Genomic DNA, 25838 nt, shown 5'->3' on the forward strand with positions numbered 1-25838 from the left:
ACGAATAACTTGAACAGTTCACTCTATTTGTACACAAAATTTTCACTGTATCAAAAACACAATGTCTTGCTCCAGAGACTTTTAGCTTCACTGCAGCTTTGAAAAACTGACTTGGAAAATGCCACGCTTAAATTATTATTTGACCCAGTTAATCAATAGACCCAGTCTAGGAAAGACGCGTATACTTGCATATCCACATAACTTAGTGAAGTGAGAGAATCACGAAGTTCGCAGCATTCTTAATATATATCTCGAAGTGCCTACAAAAGATGCAGCATCATGTTATGAGGACAAAACTACTCAAATCTAACTTCGGCAGCATGGTACTATCATCATCATATTTCAGTATAGTTTGTATAGACACATTAATTTTTTTTCTAGATACAAAATTATTTTACGTTATATTGGAAAAGTAATTTGAATGAAATGTTGTAACTATTTTAAGTAACAACTTAAACATTGAACTTTATGTAGATTCACCACGTAATAGTTTCTGCCCTTGTCGTACTGCTTGTCCCAAACAGCGTACCCCAATTTATTTATTTTTTTTTCCTTCCAACATTTGTATATAATGTACTGCTAAAAATTAGTCCAATCTGTAAAGGGTGCCATTTGAACAACCATTTCAAACACTTGATAAACTAATTACCACATGCTAGTAAGTCCAAAACTACAATAAAGATTTCACAGCCGTGCTAATAATACAAGCTTTGCCAACGCGAACAACCTAGGCTTCTTTATTTACTGATATGTTTCCGTGATTTCAACTGCAAAAGACAGGAAGAACACTCATCAATCAACCTGCGCTGCCCAACCTCCAGCAAGACGTAGTGTCACATGGTAAATGCAACACCAACAAAGTAAATACAAGCCTGTGTTCACATGTGCAGATTCAATACAAAATGTATATTAGTATATTAATATTGACATACAATACAATAATGTAGTTAATAACAATTAATAGTCATATGGTTATTACATTTGATATACACTAGTTTTCTATGACATCTGATTTTCTCCAGCATCCAGCCTTCTCAGTCTGAAAACATAATTACTGAGTAATTTCCTGTATAGAATGTCTAAATTAAATACGTGATGAATGCGGAAATATAAAACTAACAGGTACCTTATTTGACTGGTTTTAGATACCCGTATCTCGCATACACGACCATTTACTACCCTAAGCAGTGTCTATATAAAGAGGGTCTGTATTGATTTTTTAATTTTTGTATTTTTTATAAGAACAAGGTAGGTGCATTATTAATGCAGGTCCTGTATTAAATACGAGGCATTGGCCAGGACTGGTATCTTATGCGAATCATTGGTTGTTGTGAAGTGAACTAATAACATCTATTTTAATTTAATCTACCGAGCAACTACTGACTTTAATTGCAAATCAATTATGTAAAATGCTACAGAAACGTCTCTGACTTTAATGACACAGTTGGCTTTCAACTTTGTTCAGATCAGAACTGAAAGGCATTATAAATAACAAGGCTCGTCTAAATCTGGGAAAGAGCTGTGTATTGTAATGTGTCATAAGATAAATGTGCTGCACTACACTGCTGTTTGTTTTCTAGGTGTAGCAGCAGACATAAAAATGCAGGAGGAAGAGTTTTTGAAAAATGTAAAAGTTGGGTCACTTCGGGATGTCCAAAATATTTTGAAGGGAAATGTAAACGTCAACTACTGTGATCAGGTAAAAACAAAAACAAAACAAAACAAAAAAATCTACATCATTTTATTGTAATATTAGAGATACACACACACACACACACACACACACACACACACACACACACACAAAAAAGATTTCTACCTGATTTAAATAACACAAATATGACAGTGACATTATACTTAGCTAGTCTAATCACAAGTTCAGTCAGCCTACAAGAATGTCATTAATTTTCCCACATGGTTAAGTAAAGATTAGCAGTATTTCTGGAAATAGCAGAATAAAGCAACAACACAGAGAATGTAGCAGTGTGTGTTCTGGATTAGGAATTGCTGCAGACTTCCTCAGTTTGAGAATTCAACTAAAGCAAGGGTTCATAGCTGTGTCTTAACATGTTCCATTTTCTCCCAGTTCTCCAACACTGCCCTACATTATGCAGCCTTTAACAGGAACAGAGAGCTGGCCCACTTACTGGTTGAGGCTGGGGGAGACATACTGAAGGAAAATACGGTGGGATATTCTGTAATGAACTTTGACACCTTGTTCTGTATTTATGTTTTGTATGTATCTGTGACTAAGTTTATGTGAGAATGTTTGCACAGTAAGAAGAGACCAGTCAAAAGGAAAAAGTTGAAGTGTGTGTTTATGAGACAGCACCTGGGGTATGCAATCTGAGAAGTTGGACCTTTGCTTGGGTAAAAACGAAGACAATATGTCACAGAATTGATGTCCCTGAAAGTAGTTTATAACCCTTTGCAATCCCTGAGCTAATTTGGATACAAATCCTACTCATTTAATAAAATAGTTCAGAAGTTTGTTAGTGAGTTTGCTATTTATATGTATGATAAAATGTTATTATTTAATTTATTGCATACAACAATTCTAGGTAAACCATCTGGCAATGACAGCATTGATTGAAAATCCATTGTGCATTGTATATTACACTGTTATTTGTGTTGTGATTGTTTTGTTCTTTATATTCCTACAGGAGGGTCTCACCCCTTTTCATTTTGCTGCTTTTGGAGGTAGTAAGGAGGTCCTTAATATTTTTCTTCAGAAAAAGCCTGAAGCTTTGAACTGTCAGAAACCTACGGTAGGCATGTAGTTTTTGTCCAGTAGGTGGTGCTGATGTACTAGACAAATTAACTGTACATATCAAATACTGACCTTACATGATTCAAGCAGACTTCCTATTCGTAAGATTCAACAGTGTTGTCATTTTTTTCTCTAATGTAACAACCCCAGTAATGGCTTGCCATTTGTTAGCATTTACAACAAAAACATCGCAAACCTGCACAAATAATAAAGTATGTTCAAATCTTTTCCCTACATCAGTAGATGTAAGATGTTTTGCAAAGTTGCCCCTGCCACAGTGTCTCTTATCTCAGAAACGACGCGAAGTAACTTCATATTTTCAGGGTTATATAAAGCATGCGTGCTTAATTTGATGGTGACCATAAAAGTGACCTCTGACCTAATATAGCTGCTGTATTGAGTTCAGGCAATCTTTTGAAGTTACAGCTGCACAGAGACAATGCACATTGAGCTACTGTCTTAATGCTTGGTACACAGCTGTATTCTTTGATTTTCAAAGATGTGTTAGCCCTATCAATGATATAGACCACATCCTTTGACATATAGGGTCTTTGTAGTTGCACCCAGTCGCAGCTTACGATTCTCTAGTATATACTGTTTCTGCACTCATTGTTATTTGGCATGTTTGGAGCTATCTCTGAGCAGCCTGAACAAGATGTCATTTCAATAAGGGCAGTACATGCATGGCCGCTAGGAGTGTTTTGGTGAGTTTGGTAAGAATTAGAACCTTTGACAAACTCACTTTCAGTGGCCATTCTTATAATTGGCCTATGTTACACAAATTTCACCTTGCTCTGGCCTACTCAGCCCCAAAGGTAAAATATGCTGTTGACTTCATTAAGCATGCTAAGTATACTTGATTACAGAAACGGTAATAAAGGATAAAGAGTTACAGAATGTAATGTCGTGTTGTTCTGGCTGTAAGCACAGTAAGGTCTGTTTGTTTCTGGTCCAGAGGCTTTCTTCCCCACTCCATGAGGCTGTTATTGGGAAGACAGTTGATGTGGTTGAATTTCTTCTTCAGAAAACAGCAGACTGCAACCTTCAGAACCAGGTCACTCATTCAAAAATAAGATGGAGCTGTAGTACTGCATATTTTCTCACAAAAACTCCAGCCTACAGACATTATTAAATTAGTATTTACACTCAAGATATGCATTATTTAAGCGATAGAGCCCATCGATGCCGGGTCTACTGTGTGGTAGATCGCCGTGACTGGAGTTATGCGTCTTGAGGGCTCTAACGGAAGTCAAGGTCATCTACCACACGGTAGAGCCCGTGTTGAGAGGGCTCTGTCGCTATTAGAAAATGATTTATTTCTTTATTTTCTCTTTTAAAAAAAACTTTAAAACCTATATTTACCTTGAGCTTCTGATATTTTGCTGGGTAACCTTCCGCTGAGGAAAATAGTCCCTAACATAATTAGAATATAAAAACGACATACACATATAGAAAACTTTATTATTATTATTATTATTATTATTATTATTATTATTATTATTTAGCTAACATATTTATTTATTGGGGTCTTACTCTTTCTTAGTATAATTTATCTGGACATATACAATTGTTCAATAGTCCGTGTAGTATTAAATCAGACTTGAAACTTGTTGTTGGAGGCGGGGCATCATTCAAGCTGGCAGGCAGTGGATTGGCTGGTGCTGAAAGAACTGAAACTGGCTTTTTTTGTATTTTAGGAAGGATATACACCACTTCATCTTGCAGCCTCACAGAAGTCTGAAGCCATGTGCTGTAAACTCCTGGAAAGTGGTGCAAATGTGGAGCTTAAAAACAAGGTACTTAAATAATTAACCAATACAGGCTTTGTTACCCTTTTCATTTTGCTAGGATCTAAATACATAAACCTGAACACCCTCTTTATTCATATGATATATGTCTGTGTCAGTCTACAGTATTTGACTTTCTGTAAAAGTGTGATGCTGTACCATTAAAAAAAATTAACAAAGTCTTGGAATTTTGTAGAGCAGCTGGTGGAGCAGTACTCTATCATGGAAAGACATAAACCTTGGCATCATTTACGTCCTCCAACGATGTCACTTGAATTATTGAAACGAGGGTCACATAATTAGTACCAGGAATGCAAATAAACAAGACCTGGTACAAGTTCACACACTTAGGTGACCTGTATTTCAATATATATTTTCTGTCTTGCAATTACTTACATGTAAAAACACTGTTTCAGAAGGGTGATACATGTCTGCACCTTGCAGCTGAGAGTGCAGCTCTGTCCATATGTCAACGTCTGGTTGCAAAGGAAGCATCTTTGCAGGCAAAAAACAAGGTATGAAGCTACTGTAGCACTGTTTTTGAGCCAGAGAAAGATTGCCAAAGAAAGACTGCTCTAATTAACAGAAAAAGGCCTGCTGGTCAAAAAGTTTTTAAGATGACAGTGATTTGTACTTATTTGGTCTGTAATGAATACATTGACATAGCTACATAATTAAATTACTTGTTTGTTTATTTTTCTCTTGGTACAGAAAGGAGAGACTGTCATTTTCAGTGCTTTGAGAGGTGCAGGATCAAATACTGGAGCTGATTACACTGAACTAATCAGCTGGCTCATTGAGGAAAACCCCACGCTCTTATTAAACAGAAACAAGGTCATTTTTTTATTTCAAGGTTGTTCTAGGTGTTCGGTTTTATTGTAGTGCTTGATATAATTATTAGAATTTAAAGTAGCTTTACATCACTTATTGTTTAATGTGTTTTACATAACAGATGTATTTTCATTTAGTTATTTAGAACATGTGGTGGTTCTTATATTATGCATTAGTAATTAAGAGTTGAGAGTGTTTGAAGCTGAATTTAAAATAGTTTGACAGTGATTGCATTGAAGTTACATTTGGTCTGCACTTCATGGTACAGCATGTTGTAATCTTTATAAAAGCTTACCACAGATTAGATTTTGTATTTACCATGGTTTACCATGATTCCATGTTTTTAATATGCTTTACCATAACTACCTGGGCCTAACAGTGCTTACCTATGCTTTAACTATGTTTACACCTTGCCATGCTTTTAATATGGTAAACTATTATAAAGGGAACAACCCAGACTATACTGAATTTGATCCCAGTACTTCTGTTCAATGGGCAGATACATATAAGTTTTGTTTAGGTTGAGGCACTGAATTGACTGTCGTGAATAAGATTTAATTTGCTGTCTGTTTTGCAGGATGGCCTGACAGCTCTTGATGTAGCCAGAGAGATTCACATTCCTCTAAGCATCAACAAATTGATTCAGCAAAAAACTCAGGTAAAAACTTTTCCTTTGAAATTATGCGACATGCAACACATGCACATATAAATAGATTAGAAAAACTGTCCATACACTGTTCATAATACGGGCTGTTAACAAATGCCTCTCCCTGCAGTTACTAGTCTGAATGTTTTTTCACTTTTCTTTTATAATGTGTAGTGAGACGCTTAATGGGGTATCTGTGCAAGATGGTTAAGGTCACAATCTCTTTCAAACACATATATTAATAGGTTATGTGTTCCTCCGATGCCCTTTCATTAAATTGATTGTCTGTGGTGCACAGGCAAACACTGAAGTGACCTTTGCATCTGTCCGGAGTATTCCTCAGAACACTGGTGGTGGGTGCACTGAAATGAGATTCTTTCACATAAGTGAGTTTTTTGTTCCTGATAAAACAAAACCATGGATGTCAAGCCTCAAGGTTTACCCATGAAACTTACGGTTTTTCACAGTTTTGAGAGCCTCACAGCCATGCAATAGATTCCTATGTTTGTGCATAAGTTTTTATTGTTTGCAAGGCTGCAAAACCCTTTATACAGCGGTAAATCCAATACAACTGTCCAAGCATATTATTTCATTTTGGGACTGGGAGGTGGGGGTGTTCCGAATACACTGTCCCAGCGGGCATTATTTTGATAGATACAGGATTTGGGGGACTGCGGGGGGGGGTGGGGGTGGGGGTGGGGGTGGGGGGGTGGGGGTGGGGGGGGGGGTGGGGGGTGGGGGGGGGTGGGGGGGGGGGGTCACCATGAAGAGGTATACATTACCATTCTATATTCCTGTAGCTGCTATGCAAACTCCCCCCTTACTCCAATAGATAGAATTGCCTTGTGTTCTCAAACTGACGGTTTGTCTGTGCAAGCCTTCTATGTTTCTGTACACAACATGTCATTACTCTAGCAGAGTCAAAGGAGAGGCTGTCAGACTGTCACTGTCTCATTCACGCAGAAATTACCACAGAGATAAACGAGAAATGGATAGCAATGAGAATTTAATTATTAAAGTCGAAAAATATAATGTTCTTTATGATGCCAATGTCAGTGGTTATAAGGACAATATAAAGAACAATTGGAAAACAATTGGAAATGTATGGTATGTCTATCTTTCTTTATTTCACCTTAATTTTAGTCAAAGTGACGGAGCGCCACACACTGGTTCGTATTTCTGTAAAATGACCCTTCTTTGTTTTAATAATGTTGACCAATAATAATAATCATATTCACACACTAACTGAAGATTTTACTAAAGCTGAAAGTCAATAAAAAATGTATATTAAATCATTTTGTCATTATTTACAAAGAAATATGTGTAGATGTATTCTTGTTGAATAATTTACATGTTAAACCATATCACATATAAACATTCACTGTTAAATGTCATTTTTTTTAGTGTGTGGTGTACCCAGACTATTTCTTTGTTTTATTTATTTTATTTCGTCTCCACAAAAGGAGCAAAAGCAGACAGTATTTTCTTTTCATGACTAGCTGCAGTTGATTTGTTTTTTTTTAATGTACTTGTGCTGTATTTTTTCGTTTGTTTCGCTCCCTGTGTTCATAGCCCTTAAATCTAGGTCAGTGGCGTAGTTGTCAGCCATTTGCAAAAATCTTGATCTGTTCCGTCACCAGAACCCCCCCCCCCCCCCCCCCAAACAAAATCTAGTGGTGTAGGTTAAGGTTTTTCATCAATCCCAAGGATTTTCAGCAGGCGTCTCACTGGTGTGAACACTTTGGGGTTGACATGTCTGTCAAAACAAAACAAAAACAAAATCAATTTACAACTAAAAAGTAACATTCAGAAGCTACAGTCCTGTTAAACATTGTTGTGTATATGAATTGTTACTGTATTGTAAAAAAAAAAAATAATGTTACGTTTTGAACAGTTTTGGACAAATGTAGTTAAAATGGCTGTTTCATTGTGTGTTTTTGTTTTTTTTTAACACTTGGCCAGTTCTATGTGCAGTACATATTTTCTTCTTTGCATGTAGGAGCTGCTGCAGCAAGACCTTTTGAAGAAAAGTAAAGTGACTGACAGAGGCGTGGTGAAGCTGTTTGTCTGTGGGAACAGCAGAGTGGGGAAGACAACCCTGACACAGACACTGCAGAAGGTATCTGATTCTGCACTGATTCTGGACTTTTATTTGTTGAATATGTGTAGTTTGAGTAATTATTACCATTATGTAGCTGTATGTGTTTACAGCTGATGTAAGTAACTGATATATTTGTTTTGCATTGTTTTCTCAGGATGGATTTTTGTCACAGCTCCAGCATTGTATTTTTGCACCATGTCAACCTCCGTCTACACAAGGTGTGCAGATTTCCCAAAGTAACCTTGCAGGTGGGCTGCTTTATCTTGTTTCTTACACTGTATGGTGCACATTTTTAATTCTATTCGACTCCGCTTTTAATATTTTGATTCTGCATCTGCACTGCCCTGTGTTTCTATTGTAGCCAAGTATAATGTTTCATTTTAAAGCTTTTATTTTTGGACATCATGTCCAGTATATATTTATTCTCAAAACTGATATTGTATCTGCCTATGCGTTTCATTATTGAATGACAGTTATAAGCTTGGAAAATAGCATCATTGTGTTCTGTTAGTCTTGTCAACCAACTGCCTTCATGTGTTTAATTTAGTGGACTCATTAGACCACACACCAGTAGAATGTTTCAGAATACCTGCTGACGGTGTTGAAAAGTCAGTGAATTCTGCATGAGTAATTCTAACATGAAGTCGAGAGGAAGAAATACTCTGTGTTATTCAATCGAATCACGGCCCCAGGTTTGTATCTTCCAAGGGGACTGTCAGGATGTGAGTGGTGTGGGAATAATGGAATGCTCAAAACAAAGGGTATGTTTACAAAGGAACCCCTATTTATTTTTAATAATTGCTCCCCTCTACCATCAGTGGTATTGGGGACTGGAATCACGTACTTGAGGGTCCAAACAATAAACAAACAAAGCAAAGACATACAGTGTCCAGGGTGCAGGGGTTTGTGCTCTGGTGCTGTATCCAGTCCAGTGTCCAGGGTGCAGGGGTTTGTGCTCTGGTGCTGTATCCAGTCCAGTGTCCAGGGTGCAGGGGTTTGTGCTCGGGTGCTGTATCCAGTCCAGTGTCCAGGGTGCAGGGGTTTGTGCTCTGGTGCTGTATCCAGTCCAGTGTCCAGGGTGCAGGGGTTTGTGCTCGGGTGCTGTATCCAGTCCAGTGTCCGGGTGCAGGGGTTTGTGCTCTGGTGCTGTATCCAGTCCAGTGTCCAGGGTGCAGGGGTTTGTGCTCGGGTGCTGTATCCAGTCCAGTGTCCAGGGTGCAGGGGTTTGTGCTCGGGTGCTGTATCCAGTCCAGTGTCCAGGGTGCAGGGGTTTGTGCTCTGGTGCTGTATCCAGTCCAGTGTCCAGGGTGCAGGGGTTTGTGCTCTGGTGCTGTATCCAGTCCAGTGTCCAGGGTGCAGGGGTTTGTGCTCTGGTGCTGTATCCAGTCCAGTGTCCAGGGTGCAGGGGTTTGTGCTCTGGTGCTGTATCCAGTCCAGTGTCCAGGGTGCAGGGGTTTGTGCTCTGGTGCTGTATCCAGTCCAGTGTCCAGGGTGCAGGGGTTTGTGCTCTGGTGCTGTATCCAGTCCAGTGTCCAGGGTGCAGGGGTTTGTGCTCGGGTGCTGTATCCAGTCCAGTGTCCAGGGTGCAGGGGTTTGTGCTCGGGTGCTGTATCCAGTCCAGTGTCCAGGGTGCAGGGGTTTGTGCTCTGGTGCTGTATCCAGTCCAGTGTCCAGGGTGCAGGGGTTTGTGCTCTGGTGCTGTATCCAGTCCAGTGTCCAGGGTGCAGGGGTTTGTGCTCTGGTGCTGTATCCAGTCCAGTGTCCAGGGTGCAGGGGTTTGTGCTCGGGTGCTGTATCCAGTCCAGTGTCCAGGGTGCAGGGGTTTGTGCTCTGGTGCTGTATCCAGTCCAGTGTCCAGGGTGCAGGGGTTTGTGCTCGGGTGCTGTATCCAGTCCAGTGTCCAGGGTGCAGGGGTTTGTGCTCGGGTGCTGTATCCAGTCCAGTGTCCAGGGTGCAGGGGTTTGTGCTCGGGTGCTGTATCCAGTCCAGTGTCCAGGGTGCAGGGGTTTGTGCTCGGGTGCTGTATCCAGTCCAGTGTCCAGGGTGCAGGGGTTTGTGCTCTGGTGCTGTATCCAGTCCAGTGTCCAGGGTGCAGGGGTTTGTGCTCTGGTGCTGTATCCAGTCCAGTGTCCAGGGTGCAGGGGTTTGTGCTCTGGTGCTGTATCCAGTCCAGTGTCCAGGGTGCAGGGGTTTGTGCTCTGGTGCTGTATCCAGTCCAGTGTCCAGGGTGCAGGGGTTTGTGCTCTGGTGCTGTATCCAGTCCAGTGTCCAGGGTGCAGGGGTTTGTGCTCTGGTGCTGTATCCAGTCCAGTGTCCAGGGTGCAGGGGTTTGTGCTCTGGTGCTGTATCCAGTCCAGTGTCCAGGGTGCAGGGGTTTGTGCTCGGGTGCTGTATCCAATCCAGTGTCCAGGGTGCAGGGGTTTGTGCTCCGGTGCTGTATCCAGTCCAGTGTCCAGGGTGCAGGGGTTTGTGCTCGGGTGCTGTATCCAATCCAGTGTCCAGGGTGCAGGGGTTTGTGCTCGGGTGCTGTATCCAGTCCAGTGTCCAGGGTGCAGGGGTTTGTGCTCGGGTGCTGTATCCAGTCCAGTGTCCAGGGTGCAGGGGTTTGTGCTCGGGTGCTGTATCCAGTCCAGTGTCCAGGGTGCAGGGGTTTGTGCTCGGGTGCTGTATCCAGTCCAGTGTCCAGGGTGCAGGGGTTTGTGCTCTCGTGCTGTATCCAGTCCAGTGTCCAGGGTGCAGGGGTTTGTGCTCTGGTGCTGTATCCAGTCCAGTGTCCAGGGTGCAGGCGTTTGTGCTCTTGTGCTGTATCCAGCCAAGTGTCCAGGGCGCATGGTTTCATGCTCGCTGGTGCTGTATCCGATTGTTTTGAGGTGGTAGTGCAGGAACTTCAGGTGGTACAAAAACAAAACAAAACAGTGCTCTGGCTGGGTTATGTATCAGCGTAAGGGGCAGCACTCATGTATCTGTGTCACCTTTGTACTGCTAAACTCCTCCCTGTGATCAGTGCAGCGCCACGCTTTATCCGATCGCTGCACACAACACAGCTGATCACAGTAGAGCTGTTCAGCAGTTTTACAGCTACGCCCTTTCCCCAAGATGGCCGACTTCTGGTTCTGTCCTACCATCGAGTCGGCTCATTCCTGTGAAGGCGTACCACCAATCTTCCAGGTCGGGAGGTAGATTTACAGTTCAGATTCATTATCTCACATTCACAGGGCCCTAGATAAACAACAGTTTTGACCTCTGATCGAACGTTAACATCACATCGTCATGCAGAACAAATACTGTCTCTGACTCAGGCCACTCACCAACTGCAGGCTGGTGGAATCACCTGATGGGAGGCCCAGAACCAAAGTTGTGTATGTGTATGACTGTTTTGGTTGTGACCCCCTCCTTGTCTTATACAGTACTTATATGTCTAAAAGCTTTTGTATATACAAACAAGGCCTCAGTCTCAATGGGTAAATCTTCTGTATAAATAAATTAATGTTAAAAAAAGAATAAATTGTGTAATTGAAAGAAAATAAAACCCTCGAGTTCTGTTGCTAAACATGACATGTAATGTGGTACAAAGACATTTTTCTTTTAATTATGAAAATGGAAGGCTAAAAAATATAACCAGAAATACATGAAAATACCAACATGGAAACAAAAACACCAGTACAATAATGAAAAGTAGTACATGTTTAATAAATTAAAATTATGCATTTCTGGTATATTAGCAAAATAACCAGATGGTTGTGTTTTTTTTTTTTTTTTGTGAAAACTGCTTGCAGCTGGGAAGGTTGTGATTTGGGATTTTGCCGGGCAGATGGAGTATTACTTCACTCACTCTCTGCTGCTGTCCACTGAGTGTGTGAATGCTCTTTACTGCATTGTCTTCAGCCTTGAGCAGATCCAGTGTGACAAGGCAGGCGGTCAGTCGGCAGCTCTCGATCAGGTACTCGGCACAAAAGCATTTTAGGGATATACCCCTCCATCAGCTCCTATTAATACTTTTTTATGTCTTTAATTGGTAATGGTTTTATAACATGCATGTTATCAACTAGTGGAATCAGAGACAAGTTTAATATTGCGAATGGAAGGTGTAGTCCATATGGTTCTTTTATTACTGACTGTGGTGACATACTGTATGTCACCTATAGAATTGAAGTGATGTGACTTTTCGACATGACTATACGAAGAAACTATGGAAGTCAGTAAAAATAAAACTTTCCGAATTAAAAACTATTATAGGGCCACGTTTAGCAGTTTATATATATATATATATATATATATATATATATATATATAATATATATATATATATATATATATTATCTGACTAATGTATTATTTAAAGCATTATGACGATTTTCCAGGTTTTATACTGGCTGAGATTTCTAACCGCTTCCAGAACCAACAGTGATTCAAACAGAGCCAAGGTTTTCCTGATTGGCAGTCATTATGACAAGCTGGAGATGGACTTTAAAGATGATGTTGGTAAGCTGAAGGAGTTTTCTAAGATTTGAAGAACTCATAAATAGTAGTCTTTTTTATTTGTGTCTGAATAAAACACAAATCAATGCTTTTGAAACTCATACTTGTCTTTTTGTTGTTGTTTTTTATTTTACAGTTAAGCATTTCTTTGACTTGCTGCACATTAGAGCATGTAAACTCAGCCCTTACTTGGATATTGACACAGCTGTGATTAGTGTGAATTGTACATCTCCCAGTGATCTAAAGCCCCTCAGACAGAGGCTTGAGGAACATGTTTCCAAGCTACAGCAGGTACGCAGCATAACCAGAATAAGACCGAATTACTGCACTATTCACATACGTCCACTAGCCCATACAGTGGTAAAGGAAACTCGTCCAGCTTTTCATATTATGCCAATTACATTTGTTTATATATATTATATATAATATATATATATATACAATACACACACACACACACACACACATATATATATATATATGTGTGTATATATATATATATATATATATATATATATATATATATATATATATATATATAAATATTTATTTATATATATATATTGTTATATCTATAGATACAGATTGTTCCTGGCTAAAGCATCTACTTTTCTTCCCTTAACAACTTGATGCATTTATTTTTTTTTTTTTTTTTTTTATCAAAAATAATGTGTCTTAAATTTACCCTTCCTAAAACAGTTCAATGCCCTTTACTTCCCAAGGTATATTCTATCCTGTTTATCAGGTATTTCTGGGCCAGACAGCATTTCCATGATATTGTATTGTTTTGATTATATTGGATTGTATTTTTTCAGACATTTTGTTTAATCAGAAAATACCATGGAAACTACTGACTGCATAAGAAGGCAGGATACCATTGGAGCAAAAATAATGTTGTGTCTATCAATAATAAATCTATCTATCTTAAAACTTAAGCATGGAAGACGCAGTCAGTATTTGAAGTGCTTACTGTTCTTTCTTTTGGGAGTTTTAATATTACAATTTATATTTCAGGTTACAGCCAATACCCCTTTCCCTGAAATTTGCAGTGATGTGATGGATGAAGTACAGAGTATACGATGCAAAAATGCTGTAAGTAACCAGAATTGATTTAAGTACGGTAGGAATATGTTTTACTCCACAGTGACCACTGTTGGAAGAGAAAGGGTGCAGCTGCCTCTGTGCCATTTCTCAATGCTGTGTAGGCATGCATCTCTCTACCTCCTCTCAATGCTGTGAGGGTAGGTATTTCTCTACCTCCTCTCAATGCTGTGAGGGTAGGTATCTCTCTACCTCCTCTCAATGCTGTGAGGGTAGGTATCTCTCTACCTCCTCTCAGTGCTGTGTAGGCAGGCATCTCTCTACCTCCTCTCAATGCTGTGAGGGTAGGTATCTCTCTACCTCCTCTCAATGCTGTGAGGGTAGGTATCTCTCTACCTCCTCTCAATGCTGTGTAGGCAGGCATCTCTCTACCTCCTCTCAATGCTGTGAGGGTAGGTATCTCTCTACCTGCTCTCAGTGCTGTGTAGGCAGGCATCTCTCTACCTCCTCTCAATGCTGTGAGGGTAGGTATCTACCTCCTCTCAATGCTGTGAGGGTAGGTATCTCTCTACCTCCTCTCAGTGCTGTGTAGGCAGGCATCTCTCTACCTCCTCTCAATGCTGTGAGGGTAGGTATCTCTCTACCTCCTCTCAGTGCTGTGTAGGCAGGCATCTCTCTACCTCCTCTCAATGCTGTGTAGGCAGGCATCTCTCTACCTCCTCTCAATGCTGTGAGGGTAGGTATCTCTCTACCTCCTCTCAATGCTGTGTAGGCAGGCATCTCTCTACCTCCTCTCAATGCTGTGAGGGTAGGTATCTCTCTACCTCCTCTCAGTGCTGTGAGGGTAGGTATCTCTCTACCTCCTCTCAATGCTGTGAGGGTAGGTATCTCTCTACCTCCTCTCAATGCTGTGTTGGCAGGCATCTCTCTACCTCCTCTCAATGCTGTGAGGGTAGGTATCTCTCTACCTCCTCTCAATGCTGTGTAGGCATGCATCTCTCTACCTCCTCTCAATGCTGTGTAGGCAGGTATCTCTCTACCACCTCTGAGTGGTGTGTAGGCAGGTATCTCTGAATGATTTGCATGTGTTAATTTGTCTGTCCTCCTCAACTGGAATCTAGTCCTAGATCATGTGTATCACAGTATATATTTTATTTCTATAGGTAAAGTACATGTTTTGGAAAGAATTCTCCACATACCTCTGCAAGAACATGTCTGAAAATGTCTCTATTGACACACTGAAGACAGCTGTAGACTACCTTCATAACATCTCGGAGGTAATTGTTGTTATTTTTATTGTTATTATTTATTTATAGTGCATATAGGTGCACAGGTAAAACTGTCAAAAGTGACAAAACACCATTTGTTTTGGAATTGTTCATTTGACATAACCTTTCCACAGAATTTGTTCACTGTATTGTAGTTAATCTAAATGCCTACTCTTAACTATTTATCAGCAATACAGTTAAACAAGCAGAAGGCATGTAATATTTTCCAGTAGGTAATACAATCATTATATTTGGCTTTATCCTGAATGCAGAAAACATACATATTTACAGCAACTTCTTTATTGGCCTTTCTGTTAATTATTTAACATGTCAAATAGGCACATTCTTTTTAACCCTTTTAAGTAATTAATTCATTTATATTTTGCTTGTACAGTTGATTTTCTTCCCAAAAGTCCTGTGTTCTGAATCAGACGCTGGGTTGGTCATCTTGGATGTGCAGTGGCTCTGCCAGGACATATTCGGCATGTTTGGTAGTTTTCCTCTCTCTAAACTCCCATTCTCAAAGATGAAATGGACCACTAATGAAGTAGCCTCCGCTTTGAAAATAGAAAAATCCAAGGATGTGACGGTAATCATACAATTGCTTGAAATGCTGGAGCTTGTTTTCACTGAGAATGAGGGGGAGTACATCGTGCCTTCATGGCTGAAAGAAGGGAAACCACAGAATGTATGGAGAAAAGAGAAATGTTTTAACGTTTATTATGGAACCTCCTACCAGTGGAGGAGTGATATTGGCTTGTTTTCCCAGGCTTTCTTCGCCAGACTTCAGCTGAGGCTTATGAAGCACTTCACCCTGGTCAAAAGAGATGGCCCCACAGCAGAGAAGTTCATCATATGGATAAACGGGCTCAAGTACAGTGACACCACTGAAGCTCTGGTGCAGTTATCTCAAGATCACTGTTCCATCAACATAGCAGTCAGAGGGTACAAAGCTAAAAGAAGCGAAAGCAGCAATCGGGACACAAGAGAGAAGTGCTTTAAGTTGCTGGAAGAAGTTTCTTGTGAAGTACAGCGTTTGCTTCTGGAGACAGGCACTAAACAGGAATGGCAGAAGCTGTATTTGAGTCCCAAGGACCTAGAGGACAAAATGGATGCTTCTGATGATGGACTTGCAACTTATACCAAAGAAGAAATCTTACAGTCTGAAAAGAGTGGGGAAAAACTTTACAACAAATCATCAGTCAGTGAAGAATATGCATGTGATGTCTTGATCGCAGGGTATGACACTACAGTACTTGAGAGTATGCGTTGGGAAGCCAGCCTTCAGTGGCTGAGTGCTGGGGCAATAGAACAACTTTGTAGCCTGGATAAAGACCATCCTCTAGGCCTGTACTGGAAGGCTGTAATGGAAAAACTTGATGAATGTACCATTCAGGATGTGGAAAAAATGGATGCTGAAGCTAAGCAGACAGGGACATCACCAACAGTCCTTCTATTAACAAAATATCATCGCACAACAATACGGGACTTATATAATGCACTCGAGCAATTACACAGAGAGGACTGCATGAATGCTATTGAAACCATGTTTAACAATTTACCAGAACTTTTATAATACGCCAAAATATTCCACTGTTAATCATTGCGGAACAAAGAGAGAAATGTGTTCTGTGTAGCACTTTTTACTTTGTGTTTAGGTTCAATGTCTATTTAGATTATGTCGAACTTCAGCCTATATCAATGCACACTAGGAGTTGCTACAGGCTACCTGTACCATGTGGAAATGTTGTACTGTATTATCTTTTACAGTCAGTGTTTCTCACAAGAAATTTGTGAGGTCTCATTTACTGCTAATGACTGTAAAGAATTAATTAAAATTTGTATAATCGGGATGGGTATAAAATTTCTATCACTGTATGTATGCTTATATGTATATATATATATATATAAATGGCCACCATTTGCTTCATCCTGTAGCTACTACCAGCAGAATGTACTGGCATGCATTTGCTAGTAACGAAGCCAGTTTCATGTAGACAGAAATACGTGTTTGTCCTGAAAAATCAAAACACTCACTCTGTGTGAAATGGAAGTTAAGATAGAAATGTCAAAGATATGCACAATATTTCAAATACGTTTTTTCTATTGAAATACACCCTTCATTGTGTGTCAATTTTATAAAGACAGTTATGTAAAGTTATCTTTTGATGTGGCCCTCTTAACCAAATGTGCAATTGGTGAGATAAAACCATGCAATGCTTTGTAATTAGTGACGTATTATAATTTTATTTCTAGGATTTAAATGTTTGTTTTTTTCGTTGCCTTGAAAAAAATTAAAATAGGGGGGTGTCACAGAGACGGCCGAAGTGGGCGGCATCAGAACCAGGAAAAGGAATACACACAGACAGGACGGATGAGTTGAAATGATGGTGGCGCTTGCTTGCGCCGGTTTATTGTAAAATAAAACAGTTGAACAAACAGAAACAACAGGACACGGTACTGGGAGCCAAAATAACAGACAAACAAAAACGGACTAATACTAAACAAAAATACGGTGAGCAGATTGACAAACAAACACAGTGAGTTAAATAAACAAGTATCGTGCTGGTCCCACCAGCACGCAATAGCAATTGAAATTCAAACTCTCCTACTCTCCCGTTCTCCACTCACCGAACACCCAACCCCGAGTGGGTGAAAACATACTGTTTTTATGCAGCTGTACCAAGACTCGATTGCTAATCAATCATTCAACTGGAGTCTCGGTACAACTGCATGTGAATTAATAAAGTGCAATTCCCCGTGCTCACATATTATTACTTTTTACTTGCACGTGAAGTGCTGTGCAATCCTCATGCCTAAATACAAATAAACATTTTAAACACTCGTGTTACACAGACCCCTTTATATCCCGTGTACCAATGACTATACACCAACATTAACAAACAACATGCAACATATAACAGATAATATACACAGGGGCGGGCACTTTGTCACGGGGAGTTTTTTATTTTTTTTGGCGAACAATACTCTTTTTGATATATAATTACCAGTTTCTGGAATATTACGGATAACTTGTTAGTCAAAAAGCATATGTTATTGTATGCAGTTTAAATGCAGTTTATTCCATTTAACAGTATACCATTACTTGACTGAATATTTTTGTGATGCATCTGTTTCTGATTACTGAATACTTTGGTTAACTGCATAACATATGCATAAATACAGTATATCTCCTTGTTCTGTGGTGTACTGTAATTGAATTGGTGCTAAAATAAATGTCTGGCAGGCTTTAAATAATTAGGCAAATTCTGTCATTGTGATAACTGTAGAACTGTGACATTGCTTTTTGTCATTACATTGTCTCCTGCTTTGTCAACTAAATGGATTTGTTCTTTGTAAATTTCAAAAGCTTAATATTCAGATTTATTGAACGATAAATGATTATGATTTTTCCAATTACTGAAGGTATTATTTAAGTAAAAATCAAGTCTAAAGATATTTGTTTTATTCTCAAAATAAATATAAATAAAGTATTTTACAAAGCACAAACAAAAATAGCACGTTTATCATACCACAGTAGGGGGAAAAAGTTGATGACCAGAAATATGTCATGAACCAAATAGTATAGAATAAGGAATTGCAATGAAATGTTTTAACACAATTCGACAAGCGGTTCTACAGATATATACACAAATATTAGAATGAGAAACAGAGAGAAACCCCTGTATATCCCCAGAATCTGATGTACTGTAATCAATAACTTGTGCTAAAAAATTTGAATCGCACATTTTCATGATGTTTGGATATGCAGTTCTCCAGAAGGACGGATGCGAGTAAAAAAAGGGAAACTAAAGTGAAATTTGCTCTAACAAAAAAACAATCTGTTTGCGAGGTTCAACTGGTCTAAATGACAAAGGCCTCAGCCTTAGACTACAGGTATTGCTGATACCCAAATTAAATAATGTACTCACTGCTGATATCCAAACAATTGAGTGTTTTTGTTTACTGAACTGTTTTATTTGCACTGCAGCTCACCACAGCTCTGCTCGTCAGACAACTGCGCATCTTCATAGGAGGATGCTGACTGAAGAAACCTTAAAACTTTGTCATGAAAAGTACATTTTGAAATTTGTCTGTTGGAACTGGAAATGCAAGTTTTAGGCCTGCTTTGCCAAAAAAGAAAGATCATATTTTTAGGTTTTATTTTGCTGAACACCACACAATGAACTCCCAGACTGATATTTGTAAAGCCAGGCTGCCATGCCTTTACAGTGTCCTAATTAATAGTCCAGCAACACTAAATGGCATCATTTAGGTTACAGCGTGCTCCAGTGGAGACCCTAATGGTGCCCTACATTTCAACAGCCTCTGGATTTTAAAGAATAACTGTCCTTTGAGAACATTTTGATCTAAATTGACCAGTAGTTTTTTGTATTCAGATCAATTTAAACAAGTATTTTGACTGTAATTTAACCTTTAAATTGCATGTAACGAATAATAGTTGAGTAATTAATTCAGTATGGCTTTACAGTGCTCTTCCAACTATGACAGTGATGAAACTTTAAGATAGTTTCAGACATAAGTTTGCCACAGTTTATTAGCACAATAATAGTTGCATTCTACCCCCTGCTGGAACTAACTTAGAGCTGCATCTCCACTGAGGTTGACCTTGTCAGCCTGAAGGTATTCATAGAGGTGAGAAAGTAGGGCACTCCACACTGTATCTTATCACACAGTGCAGTACAGGTAGGCAAATACAAAGTATGCCAGTATATACATCAATTACAATACATCACTTTGACATGCAGGATTCCAGTTACAATAAAATAGCTATCATAAACAGATTCATTAAATGTCCATGCAGAATGTTTTATAGTTATCACTACATCCAGAACTGCTAAAAAGCAAGGATCTCTTCAGTCTGCAGCCTAACTCCTGGTTCATCTTGATTTTAATCCTACTCCTGGCAGCAAATATATAAAAAGGTCCATGAGAACAAGCGAAGTGGGAGGCCGTGGGAGTGAAACAGTGATTTCTAATTCTTTAACTTGTATTTTTTCCCTCCCACACAGTGTCACTGTATCTGTTGACATGTCCATCTCTCTCTCTCTCTCTCTCCCTCCCTCCCTCTCTCTCTCACCAGTATTCTGTTACACTTTGGGTCTTTTAGTAGCTATATTACAAGGTTGAATATTCTTGTTGGTGTCACACTGCTGGTGACAGGAGGAAGGCTATGGTAACCATGGTAATTTATTTCTAACCAGGGTTTTGACCACTAATTCTTACATATCAACTAAGTCAACCAGTCCATACACTCCAAATATTACTACTCATTAAATAATTGCATATCTGTCACATAAAGTTTGAAATATTCAGTTGATCACAAGGTTATGAGACAGCATTGCATATTGTATCTGAGTCCTGAGAAAGCATAAGGAAAGCATTAGTGATTTAAGTAAAGCCCTTTGCCTTGCTTGTTCAATCCACTGGGTTGGTCATCTACTTGGTGGTCAGGGTGCATTGTCCCATCACATAGTGTTTTCTGGTAAAATAAATCAATAAATAATATATAAATATACAATCCAAAGTCTTGATAAAGATCTGTTTGTTGCAACTAGTCTGGCTGTAATACCATACTAATTCAATAATGTAGGACAACAGTGTAAGAAGGAACACATTAAAACTGAATAGAATAAAAATTTCAATAAGTAAAAGCATTTTCCTTTATATCATTTGTTTTTATGTAACTACCTCTCAGAGGAATATCATGTAAGTGTGTGTGAGCATACGTATGCTGTGTCTTGTCTGCATTCATGCCTTTGTCAATATATTGCACTTTATACATCTGAATAAATACCAATTTAGTGTGACAGCTTACTAAATCATTTAAAAGACTAATCATCTCCATAGTATTGATTTGTTGCAGTTCTGTGAAGATGAATACATTTCTTGGGCTGGAAGAGAGGAAGATAATACACCTTATAAGGTAACTCTAACAAGCCTTCATCCTCAAGCAATACATATACACATTTACTATGAAATTCACTGCAGTAAATCATATATAGTGAAAACACATCACAAAGGTTTGTCCCAGAAGAATTTGATGTCTGTCCTATGATAGTTCACAGCAATTGCAGGCTACAATGTGTCTTAATATGTATGTAGATGCTGTAGTACAGAATTCAATTTAAAATATATATTGAGCTCCATAGCCAATAAATGAAGTGTCAGAAAATGCAATTACTCAGCCTGGTCATTACGAAAACCTCATTGAAACTGAATGGCCTTATTTACTGTTGTGACAGAATTTACATCATATTGATATGCGTAACGTTATGTAATTAACTGTGATAGTGTTTTATAGCTACATAAATGTATCTACGCTATAATATTTAACTATTTTTTATAAACATACAGGGCAATACAATACATCTGGAGTTTCAACACTACGTCATTATTTTGTACATCTTATATATATATATATATATATATATATATATATATATATTATATATATATATAAGATATATATATATATATATATATCTTTAAGTAAAAAAATACTTTAAATCTTTCAAATTCTATCCTCACTGTCTATTTGTCAGAATATTATTATTTGAAAGCTGGAGATGACATATATCTGATTAGGGCAACTTTGACTAAACTGCAAGGTCATTCAGTCCATGTTGGTTTTCCAATAGGAAAACTCCAGCAAGGTGTACAGGTAACACTGCAATCCCATGGTCTGTTAGAATCTTACCAAATTACCCAAATCTTCCTTCATTTCAAATTGAAGTTAAGTGTGCCCAATTTTTGTTCTCCTGTTTTTCTTCCCAATTTAGACAGTCTAGTTAAGTTCCCTCACCGCAGCAACCCCCACAACAGCTCGGGAGAACTGACGGTCAGCAGGTACCCTCCAATCCCATGACCAAGTCAATGAGCTCTTTATACCCAAGAGCTCTGCAGAGGATGTTGGCTAGCTGTCAGTCCCTGAAGGACCAAGCCAGCCCTGGGGTGTCAGCTTTGAGCTCACCAGGTCTTTGGCAGTGCTGTAATGTAGGTAAGGAGAAAGTGCCAATTTTGCTTTCCTAACCCTGTTCTGTTTCGTTTGTTGGCATGAATTGTAATTTCTGGAAGCAAGATACCTTTTGTTTAGTATCTGGTTCTCCACTTTGCAGCTGTGACCTAAACTCAGATAAGCAATCTATACTCAAAGTGAGTATAGGCAGAACTGTATTAACTCTTTGGGGCCATTCTTTTATTTCTTTATATAATATGTAAAATATAGGATATAAAATATAGAATATAGTTTAATAATTTTACCTTGCTTGTTTGCTATGAAAATATTGGAATTGGCACCTAAGTTCAATTGCAATGCAGTTGCTAAGCAACTGTCCAAGTTATTGTCATTATGTCTGGCTACAGTGTTTTAAACTGAGAGTCCTGAAACATCAAATAAAGAACCAGACCATTGAGTTTAATTGTCTGTTTTCTACTACTTCAGCAGTTCTATTTAAAGAATACTAAAGAACATAACTGTCGTTAATCTATCCACTGGACTCAAAGGAAAAAGTGTGTTTGAACTTCATTTCTGCATTGCTTATCACTATTTATTTCTGTTACTGGATAATATTTCACTGGAGTAAGGAACACGCTCAATTTTAATTTATATAGCTTTGTTTATATTTGAAAAAGTGTCAACTTGCCCTGGAAAGTCAATTTGAGCATTAGCTAGTTGGGGCTAATTTTTAAACCTTAACATTATATATAAATGAACCGTTTTTTTTCAATATATATATATATATATATATATATATATATATATATATATATATATATATATATATATATATAAAATGTCTTTTTATTTCAGTTATTGTGTTTGATACAGAAATATGTGGTCACCTGTAGATATTAATGAATGCACAGATTTGCCCTTTATGTTTCAGCCAAGCCTCCCTCCCTGTATTTGTTGAGCTAAAGGGAATCAAGGTGACTGCCAGCTTCATTGTGGAGGTTTCTGGAAGGTTCTGAGGTCTTTGGTTAATCTCTGAGTAATATCTCCCATTTCATACAAACACATTGTGACAGCACCAGCTCCCAGTGTACACTGGATGAGAGACTTATGAAAAACACCTTCCAGGCTGTCTGATGAATACACTGAGAACAGAAAAAAACACATGTACTGGTATTAAAACCTTTAAAATAACAAAGGATATGCACTTTATTAAACAAATCATATTTTCTGTTATGTAATTTGAGGTAGCACATACTGACAGTCAGACTAATAATGTGTGCTACTCAGAGATACTATTTTGTAATCTCTCACACTGCATATGGCAAGGGAAAAGTTCTGGTACTAAAGTTTATTTTACTGTTACTATCAAAATAAAAGTCTGATGCTGTATTACTTTTAGAAAATACGTGTTTGTCTTTGCACTTGTTCCAGAATAACAGGAGCCTTATATTTCAGAGGAATAATTTGTATAATTCTTTCCATACAATATTTATACAAATTAAAAAAAAAAAAAAAAAAAAAATCCCTCAGTATGAATGAGTTGCCTGCACTTTGGGTAGCAGTTCAGCTGGGCCAATCAGGGAGGAATTAATGTTAATTTTCAGTATTCGTAAACGATTGCAGCTGCCTCGTTTACCTTCCAAGTCAATACGTTCCTGCAAAGGAGTCTCGCCTTCACCCAGGCTGACCGACTTCCCAACCCTGGAAATGAACTGGAAAGGAGCTCGTCCAAAGACTTTCCCTTTCGCTACTTAGTACCCTCACAGGTTAGGGGGAAGATTTCCAACCAGAACTCATTATATTTCCGTAACAGTGTATTATGCTTTTCCTAGTTTCTTTAGAATACAGGAAAATACTGGCAGCTGTCATCGTAATTTGTAACCATAGTAGTCTTTCATCTATTGTTTATTTTGTCAGTGTTTTTTTTAGGTCACTTTAGCATATACTGCATTATCAACAGATTTTCATTTGTGGAACAGTAGATGTGTTGGTGCTAGTTCTTTTCAAAGACAGCATTGTTTTATTACTTTTTGTGCAGCTAGGTGCAGGAAGGCAAGGGGTTAAGTTCTGCTATGACACATCACTGCTATATTAATGACTGTGGTTATGTCTGACATATTTCAGCCTGGTAGCCCTCAGATGGTTAAAGACCAGCTGTGCAGAGAGAGAGAGAGAGAGAGAGAGAGAGAGAGAGAGAGAGAGAGAGAGAGAGAGAGAGAGAGAGAGAGAGAGAGGAGGATGACATAGAAACACACAATACCATTAAGTGCCAGAGCCTGTGCTAATTACAGTTAAATCACTAATGCCAAGGAAGGCACAGAAAAAACACATTTGAGGAGAATGGAGGTGGAAAATTAGGTGCAGGAGAATTAATTTAAGTCTCTTGAGCTTAAAGGCCTGGATCTTATTAAGGGTAAATAAGACTAGCTAGGCACAGAGGCAGTGTGTGCGTATGCGAGAGAGAGAGAGAGAGAGAGAGAGAGAGAGATTGTATCTAAATACAGCAAAGAGGAGCAGGGTTTATAAAGATAGCCTTCCTTTTATCTCCAGTCCTGCCAACTCTTTGCTCATAGTATCTATAATTTTAGAAGCAGAGCCTTGCTTTTGTGGATATTGAGGACTTATTCAAGGCCTTGTCTTCAGTTTCCTAATTTCTCGAACGCTCTCCTGATTTGCTGTGCTTCATTTCTATTCCTCTTACTCCCTCAAAACCAGGGCATCATCTCATCTTCCTGTCTTCAGCCAGCAACAACAGCGATGGATGTAACTCGGCTACCTCCTCTGATGGAAGAGGTCGGAGACCCTGCAGGTCAGTGTCCAGCAGTGACCTTGCTGCTTGTTTCTGGCTAACAGACATTAAACGAACAGTGCAAGGAGTATTAGCTTAATCTGTCAGCCTGAGCTATACTGGGAGGTAGTGTGTATTGCTCATTCAGGGATGATTTTTGGGGGTCTGCTACTTTGTAGACATGACAGCGAATTTAAATAGAATATGTACTGTATTTTCTAGCATTGGGATTTGGGATTTATGCTAAAAAATATCACAATGCTGCAATGTATGCAGTACTTCTGATTTGTATGTAAAAGGGTAGTAACTTAGCAACATTGCATTGTTATATTTGTTTTTATAGCAGTATTAATGTTGTGACGTTATTTAGGTTGGATGTTGGGACTGAGAAATACAAGTTTAAATCCATGTACCAGTAAGGACACTGCCAGCTTAGTGAAGTTAACAGACTCACTTTCTTTCTGATATATTTTGGTTCTCTGTTTCTGTTAATTAATGGTATAATTTAAGGTTGGAGTAATAAAAAAAAAACAGAAAACTAAAAGATAATAATTACTGATAATTATTGTCTGTTTATCATGAAGAGTTACTAACTATATTTAAAAACATTTCAGCAATGCACATATTCTGGGAAAGGAACTGGCTAACTAAACGCATTAAAGACTTTTCTTTATCTTTGTACTTAATCATTTTTTGTTCATTTTTAGCACTATATATATATATATATATATATATATACAGCTCTGGAAAAAATTAAGAGACCACTGCAAAATTATCAGTTTCTCTGGTTTAACTATTTATAAGTATGTGTTTGGGTAAAATGAACATTTTTGTTTTATTCTATAAACTACTGACAACATTTCCCCCAAATTCCAAATAAAAATATTGTCATTTAGAGCATTTATTTGCAGAAAATGACAACTGGTCAAAATAACAAAAAAGATGTCAGACCTCGAATAATGCAAAGAAAATAAGTTCAGATTTATTTTTAAACAACACAATACTAATGTTTTAACTTAGGAAGAGTTCAGAAATCAATATTTGGTGGAATAACCCTGATTTTCAAGTACAGCTTTCATACGTCTTGGCATGCTCTCCACCAGTCTTTCACATTGATGTTGGGTGACTTTATGCCACTCCTGGCGCAA

At 38.5% G+C, this 25838-nt stretch overlaps 1 protein-coding gene across 2 annotated transcripts; it reads left to right on the forward strand.

The window, feature by feature from the left end:
- Window positions 1-1054: 1054 nt before the first annotated feature.
- On the forward strand, window positions 1055-17235 carry LOC121318299 (protein TORNADO 1-like). 2 transcript variants are annotated; one of them, XM_041254816.1, is made up of 17 exons: window positions 1055-1122; window positions 1581-1699; window positions 2087-2185; window positions 2664-2768; window positions 3726-3824; window positions 4468-4566; window positions 4974-5072; window positions 5269-5391; window positions 5966-6046; window positions 8034-8153; window positions 8290-8383; window positions 11912-12075; window positions 12497-12617; window positions 12751-12905; window positions 13629-13706; window positions 14819-14932; window positions 15318-17235. In XM_041254816.1, the coding sequence occupies exons 2-17, from the start codon at window positions 1601-1603 to the stop codon at window positions 16497-16499; spliced, it is 2832 nt and encodes a 943-aa protein (XP_041110750.1). In that variant the 5' UTR covers window positions 1055-1122; window positions 1581-1600; the 3' UTR covers window positions 16500-17235. The 2 variants fall into 2 exon arrangements, with proteins under 2 accessions (XP_041110750.1, XP_041110748.1); XM_041254814.1 differs by lacking the exon at window positions 1055-1122 and adding an exon at window positions 1132-1248.
- The last annotated feature ends 8603 nt before the right edge of the window (window positions 17236-25838 follow it).

This window comes from Polyodon spathula, chromosome 7 (genome assembly GCF_017654505.1).
Source record: "Polyodon spathula isolate WHYD16114869_AA chromosome 7, ASM1765450v1, whole genome shotgun sequence".
Lineage (NCBI taxonomy): Eukaryota > Metazoa > Chordata > Actinopteri > Acipenseriformes > Polyodontidae > Polyodon > Polyodon spathula.